Source organism: Corvus kubaryi, unplaced genomic scaffold (genome assembly GCF_017639235.1).
Source record: "Corvus kubaryi isolate FWS band 111438036 unplaced genomic scaffold, C.kubaryi_AGA036_p1.0 37334, whole genome shotgun sequence".
Classification (NCBI taxonomy): Eukaryota; Metazoa; Chordata; class Aves; order Passeriformes; family Corvidae; genus Corvus; species Corvus kubaryi.
This window is the reverse complement of record NW_024581108.1, coordinates 18,169,139-18,175,698: the sequence shown is the minus strand read 5'-3', so window position 1 is coordinate 18,175,698 and position 6,560 is coordinate 18,169,139. Positions and strand designations below refer to the sequence as shown.

The following is a 6,560-nucleotide window of genomic DNA, read 5'->3' as shown; positions in this document are numbered from 1 at the left end:
AGAAAGAAAGAAAGAAAGAAAGAAAGAAAGAAAGAAAGAAAGAAAGATTAGAAGAGTATAAGAGGGAAAAGGTGAAAGAAAGATAATGAAAGAAAGAGAAAAATTAATTATAGAAAGAAGGAAAGAAGGGAAGAAAGAAAGAAGAGGGGAAATGACAAAGGAGAAATCAAAAGTGAAAAAAGAGCGGATGAGAAATAAAAGGCGACTCAGAGGAGGAAGGACAGATGAGCCGGAGACCGGGAGGTGAGGGGAGAGCGTGGAGCCCCTGCCCCTCTCCTCGCCTCACAGACAGACACAGGGGCGAGCAGAGGTCCCTGACCTAGCGCGAACATCTCGAGGAGATTTCAAAAGCACCAACTAATTTCCAAAGCAATTTTCCCGCGGCTGAGCCGGCTCCGACAGCTCTTCCTGCCCTCTCCAGATCGGAAAGTGGGATTTATTAAAAAAAAAAAAAACAAACTCATTTCTCTACGTTCTGCTCGGGGAAGGAAAGAAACGAAAGAGAGATGGGGAGGGAAAGAAGATGCTGGAGGGCAATGTTTTCAGGTCGGGCACTGGGGCACAGGGAGATTGGACGTTATTATTAAATCCTAAATTCACCGTGAAAACAGGACTTTCTGCGCAGTCACTAGGAAAGGCCAGGGCAGTGCTGGAGGAAGGATCAAACTATTGGAAAAGATGTTCTTGATGTCTAAAGGTGGTTTTTATAATCCAGGATGATTTATTTTTTTTCGGGGCTGCGAGAAACTAGAAAGAGAAAACAAAAAAACTACCGGAGAGAGGAATAAGATCTTGACCTTTCCTAATTCTCCAAATCAGCAGTAATGGAAAGCAGAAGGTGCCAGGGGAAGAGGAGGGAGGTGAGGGCCGAGCGGGCGGAGCAGCGGGCCCGGCGGGACCGGGGTCCCGCACCCGCAGCGGGTTCCCTCCTCGGGATCCTCACCACTTAACACGGGCTTAGTTAAGCGAAAGCAGAGAGAGAAATCACACACACGCAGCCCTCCCGCTGTGGTCCCGACGGGGACATTCCGGGGCAGGATCGTTTTATCCCGCCCCGACAAACCCGAGGAGTATCTCCCGTTTTCCGCCTCTCCTGGGCTGCGCGCACACGGAAATCCTCCGCGAAGGAATTACGCAGAGAGCGTCGCGGTTTTGCTCCAAGCCTTTCATCTGACGTACAGAAAGCAGAGGAGTGGGGGCACATTAAAAAAAAAAAAAAAAAGGAAAAACAGAACCAAAAACATCTCCACGAATGCGTGACCAAAGCCAAAGCAAGGCAGGGGAATCCGCATCCTCACGCTCCTACTCGGAAAGAGCCGCCGACCAGAAAGGGAGAAGGAAAAAAAAAAAAAGAAAAAGCCCAAACCTGCAGAAAAGGATCGGGCTCCTGGAGGGCTTTGCCCGGGGTTTAGCACTGATAAAACCAACCCCCGAAAGCAGCTCCGAGAACCTGGGCTACGGAGCCTACGCACGGGAGGGGAGGGAAAGGGAAACGCCAAGTCGCCTTTTTGGCCAGGGACTCCCAAGCAGCGACTGCAACAGCTAATTATTTTCCTTTCAGTGCTCGGTTATTGCTGGTGTCCTCCTCGCCTCCCCTCCAATAAATAAATAAACCCCTCTTTTAGGCAGCGAGGCGTGAAAAATGATCCTCGCTGAACGCTTAAAAATAATGTCCCGTGAAGATCGGGGCCGCGGAGCCAGCCAGCCCCGTAATTAGGGGCCATTATCCGTCCTGCCTCGCCGAGGCAAAATTTCTCGTGAAACCCCCGAACCGAGCCCGACCGGGGCATTCCAGACCCAGGGGAGACCCCCGAGTCCTCCCCCGCCGCCCCCCACTCCGGCGGACAGGGGAGAGCCGGTTCCCGGGGGGGCTCCCCAAGCCACACAGACACTCGCAGGCGGCGTGAATCTGATCGAGGCACGGAACGAGCTGCGGTGCTTCAGGGAAATTCATGGAATGGGGAAAATTCTAATTTTAGAGACGCTTGGGGTTCTTCCCCCCCAAATCAAAATCCCGACGGCGCTTGCACTCGCAGCCCCCGCAGGTCCGTGGGAGCCGAGCCCAACCCTTCCTGCGTGGGTACCACGACTCCCGGTTAAGGGGGGGAATCCCCCCGCTCTAAAGTCAGTTCAGCTTCAATCCTGTCCGGCGACCACGGCTTAAAAACCCACAATGACTCCGCAAGGCAAAAGGAGATGAACGGAGCAGGGGAAAGGTGTCCCAGTCCCAGACACACCCCCCGAGCCCCCTCTCCTGAGCGTGTGGGGGCAGGGGGCTCTCCAGGGAAACACTGCTTCCCTGCAGAGGACCCCCCTCCATCCCTTCAAACCCTGAGACCACCAACTTGGAGAACCCATTGCACCAGCGGGACTGTAGGGGCCACACGCCTCCTTCATCCCTACAGCCATCGACTGCCATTTCTTATCCGCTCCTGGCACCCTTGGCTCCTTTTCCTCCTGCACTTCACAAACAAACAAGCCAAAAATTATTAAAAATCGCTACTTCATATTAAAATAACCAGCCCCCCTTCAGCCAGGCGCACAACCACCACCCAGCCTCGCTACACATCGCTTTCTTCCCTCGGATCCAGTCCCCTCAAAGCAGGCTTGGTTATTAAAAGAGGCTGAACAAAGATAGCCCCAAGAGCAGCTATCAGCGCATTTTAACTTCATCAAAGACTTCGGGGGAGAGGGAGAGGAGGGGTCTGGCACCTTCTAGTAATGAGCTTGTCAGGAACACCCCTGCCAGAGCAATTGAACAATTTGCACACAAGCAAAAGAAAAGGAGAGGGGAGGGGAGGGAGGGAGGAAGGGGAAATGCTACAAAAGCCCCTTCAATTTCCAACCATGTGCTTGGCAATCTGGAAAATAGATTCATTGGCCTCCTCTTTTCTCCCATGTCGAGTCTTGTAGCCCCTTTTGTAGGAGCTGGACATGAAAGGGAGACAACCAAGTGCCGGACACGAAGATCGCTTTTCAAAAGCAAATGTGTGTGAAGGCGAGATGTGAGACCGCTCGCTGCGGGGAGGCGGCACGTTCAGGAACAACATCAACAAACTGCGCGGAGGTTCGAGGTGGCACAGACAGGGGCAGAGGAGGGGGATAAAAAAGGGATGGGTGGGGGGAGAGAAAAGAAAAGCCGGTCCCCCCCTGCTCCCCGGCGCACACCGCCCGGCTCCTGCTCCTGCCTGAGCCCCGGAGGGCCCCGCACAAAAAAGCCCCGCTGCCCGGGGACCGGCTCCATCCCCTGCTCCCTGCCTCGTACGGCTCAGCTTTTTTTTCCTTTTTCTCCTTCTCCTTCAGCTGGCTGCCCGGTCAGAAAGGCCTCGATTCTTTCGATCAGGGTCCCTGCCAACAAACAAACCAAAGAGCCACGTTTGGTCCCTGAAATAAATAAATTGGGGGTGAGGGGGTTGAGGGGGGAGAAGTTTGGAAGAGAAGGGAGCGCTTTAAGATGTTTATTTACTCTGTAAGTTGTTGCAAAATTTAAGCAGAGATCAAGTTTCATTCGGTCATTCAAATACTGCAGGCCCAAGGGGGACGTGTGTGCGGGGGGGAAACCCTCCAACTTATTTTCTCATGTGTCAACTTTTCCAAACAAAATAAAAGGAGGTGGGGGGGGAAGGGGGTGAAGCAGGGAGAACCTTTTTCCCGGCCTCCACCTCCTTCCCCCGAAAACACGCGGGGTATTTTTTGGTTTTGTTTTGTTGGTTTTTTTGGGTTTGTTTTTTTTTTTCTGGGAGACACCAAAATCCAAGAAATAAAAAATAAAATTAACAGAAAAAAAAAAAAATATCCGGGGATCTTTTCGTTTTTGCCGGCCCGTGGACTCACAGCGGGGAACGCCACCGTCGCCCGAGCGGTGTGTGGCAGCCCGCAGCGCTGGGCAGGGGAGCGGCGCGGAGCAGCCCCGCGCAGGCTACGCGCCCGGCCGCGGAGGGGCCGCTCAGCCCCTGCCGAACGCCCGAGAGTCGCCGGCCCGAGGTTGGGAGCTTCTCGCTTCCCCGAGGCCCGAGCGGGGCTCTCGGCTCTCAGCGTGACAAAGGACATCGCAAAGAACGATTTGGATGATTATTTTTTTTTAACCAGGTCACAAACATTTATTAATTTACACCAACGGTGGACAAAATTCTGTTGCCTTTTCCACATCAAATTATTCACAGATTCTCTCAATAAAATAGATATGACGGATGCACAACCAGTGAAGAGTTAACTGGACTCCGCTCATTAGCTCCCGAATAATCTATATACAAATAATTACCAATACACCAAAAAACCCACGCACGGAGGGGGTGGGAAAACGGGGATTTAAAAAAAAAATAGTATGGAAATTCTCCAAACTTCCTGACGGATCCGATTTTCTTTTAAACGTGCATTTGAATGCTTAATTGGGGGGGGGGGGGCCGGGGGGGAAGGAAAAAAAAAAAAAAGAAAAAAATAAACCGCAGTCCTGAGTTTCACCGACTTTTCTTCTTCTTAAAAACAAAGAAACCTTAAACAGTGCCTTTTAAAACCAAACCCGAAGCTTCAAAGAAACTAAAAATAAGATCGGACCATTAAAACATTTTCTTTGAGAGCAGGGGAGAGACAGACACACATGGCAAAACCACCCGGCAGAGAGACTTGCAGGAACGAAAACGGGCTCGCTGCGACCGGGGGCGTCCGCAACTCCCCTGGCCGCTTTCCCAGGCGATCTGGGGGACCCCCGCGGAAAACCCGCACCTCTCAAAGGTAACATTTCTGACCCTAAGACCGTTTCGTTCTTCACATGCCCCCCCTCCGCCCCTCACAAGACGTTGCGTGTTCAACCAGCCCAGGTCCCAGCTTATGTTACGGCCACTTTATAAATACGCTTTGGCGCTTGTAGGACCAAATCGTGTTATTCTTTCCCTCCTCCCGCCCTCCCGATTTATTGATTTTTTTTTTTTTTCCCGAGCAAAGAGAGACAAACAGATCTGGATGCCACTGAGCCTGGAAATAAAGTAAAAATTTAAAAAAAAAAAAAAAAAAAAGAAAAAAAAAAAGAAAATATTTCCTACCTTAAAACACAACAGGAGGAGATGGGGGGGACACGGGGAGAGGGAAGGGGAGCAGTTTCGGAGGAGCGGGGGAGAGCTGGAAAGGGGCCGTTTGCTTCGCGACTCTCCCCCCCATCCCCCTCCCCTTCCCCAGTCCCCAGCACACTTTAAAAATGACAGCTGCTGAGGGTTGTGATTTTACTGGAAAAGTTCTGGGCCGGCTGGAGGAGCGGCTCGTGCGCCAGGCTGACCTGGGGCTGTGCCGGGGCCAAGGCGGGGCTGAGCACGGCCAGGACCTGCGCCGGGGGGCCCGCCTGGCCGGCGGGGTAGGGCGCGGCGGGCGCGACGCTGGGGTTGGTGCTGGGCGGCGGGGGCACGGCCCCCCCGATGATGTTGTCTATGGAAAAAGAGGGCCGGGAGGGGTGGTTGGTGCCGCCGCTGCCGCCGCCGCCGCCGCCGGCGGGCGAGGGGTCCGGCTTGAGGGTCTGGAGGAGGGCGGCGGGCAAGGCGGTGGGGCTCAGCTGGGGGTGGTAGAAGGACTTCCTGCAGTTCAGCTCGCCGCCCAGGAAGGAGGGCAGCCCCGAGGCGGCGGAGAAGACGGAGGCGGCGGCGGGAGGCGGCGGAGCCGGTAACGGGCAGTGCGGCGCCGGGAAGGGGAAGGCGCCCGCGGCGCCGCCGCCTCCGCCACCGGGATGGTGGTGGTGGTGGTGGGGGTAACCCTGGAGCTGCAGGCCGTAGTTGTAGCCGTAGGGTCCGTAGGCGAAGCCGGGCAGGAAAGCGGCGGGGTCGGCGGCCCCGGCCCGCAGCAGTAGCTCGGGGTGCGGCGGGTGCAGCTGCTGCTGCCGCTTGAAGCGCTTCCTCCGGCGCAGGAAGCTCCCGTTGTCGAACATGTCGGCTGACTCGGGGTCCAGCGTCCAGTAGTTGCCTTTGCCCGGGTTGCCGGGCTCCCGGGGGATCTTGACGAAGCAGTCGTTGAGGGAGAGGTTGTGGCGGATGCTGTTCTGCCAGGCGGGGAACTTCTCCCGGTAGTACGGGAAGCGCCCGCTGATGAACTCGCAGATCTCGCTCAGCGTCAGCCGCTTCTTGGGGCTCTGCAGGATGGCCATGGTGATGAGGGCGATGTAGGAGTAGGGCGGCTTCACCAGCGGGTTCTTCCCCCCCGCGCCGCCGCCGCCGCCGCCCGCGGGCGCCTTCTCCCCGGGCGCGGCGCCGCGGGCGCAGGCGAGCTCCGAGCCGCCGGCGGGGGACAGCCGCTCCGGGGACCCCCCCATGCGCGCCTTGGCGGCCCCGCTCCGCGGCAGCGCCAGCCCCAGCGGATCGCCGCCGTCCTCCTCGTCCTCCTCCTCCTCGTCCTCGTCCTCCTCCTCCTCGCTGTACTTGCCCCCATCCTGGGGCGGGCCCACCACGTCGATATCCGCGTCCTCCACCTCGGAGAGCGGCTCTTCCTCCGGGGAGCGCTCGGACATGATCCCGCAGCCGCCGCCGCCGCTGCTGCCCACCGCGTCCCCCCGCCCCCGCCCCGCGCCCCCGCCGCCGCCCCAC

General features: G+C 56.4%; 1 protein-coding gene across 4 annotated transcripts in view; it reads right to left on the bottom strand.

Annotated features, from left to right (window-relative positions):
• Positions 1–6,510, bottom strand: part of FOXD2 (forkhead box D2) — a 25,145-nt gene extending 18,635 nt beyond the window's left edge. For 3 of the 4 annotated variants that reach the window (XR_006016490.1, XR_006016488.1, XR_006016489.1), the window contains exon 1: positions 5,040–6,510. Coding sequence is in view for 1 of the 4 variants with exons in the window: in XM_042030641.1 (XP_041886575.1) it covers positions 5,186–6,484 (1,299 nt within the window). In the remaining 3 variants the exon portion in view is untranslated. Of the gene's footprint in view, positions 1–4,071 lie in introns of those variants that run through there. The other variant, XM_042030641.1, reaches the window with a different exon arrangement.
• Between the last annotated feature and the right edge of the window lie 50 nt (positions 6,511–6,560).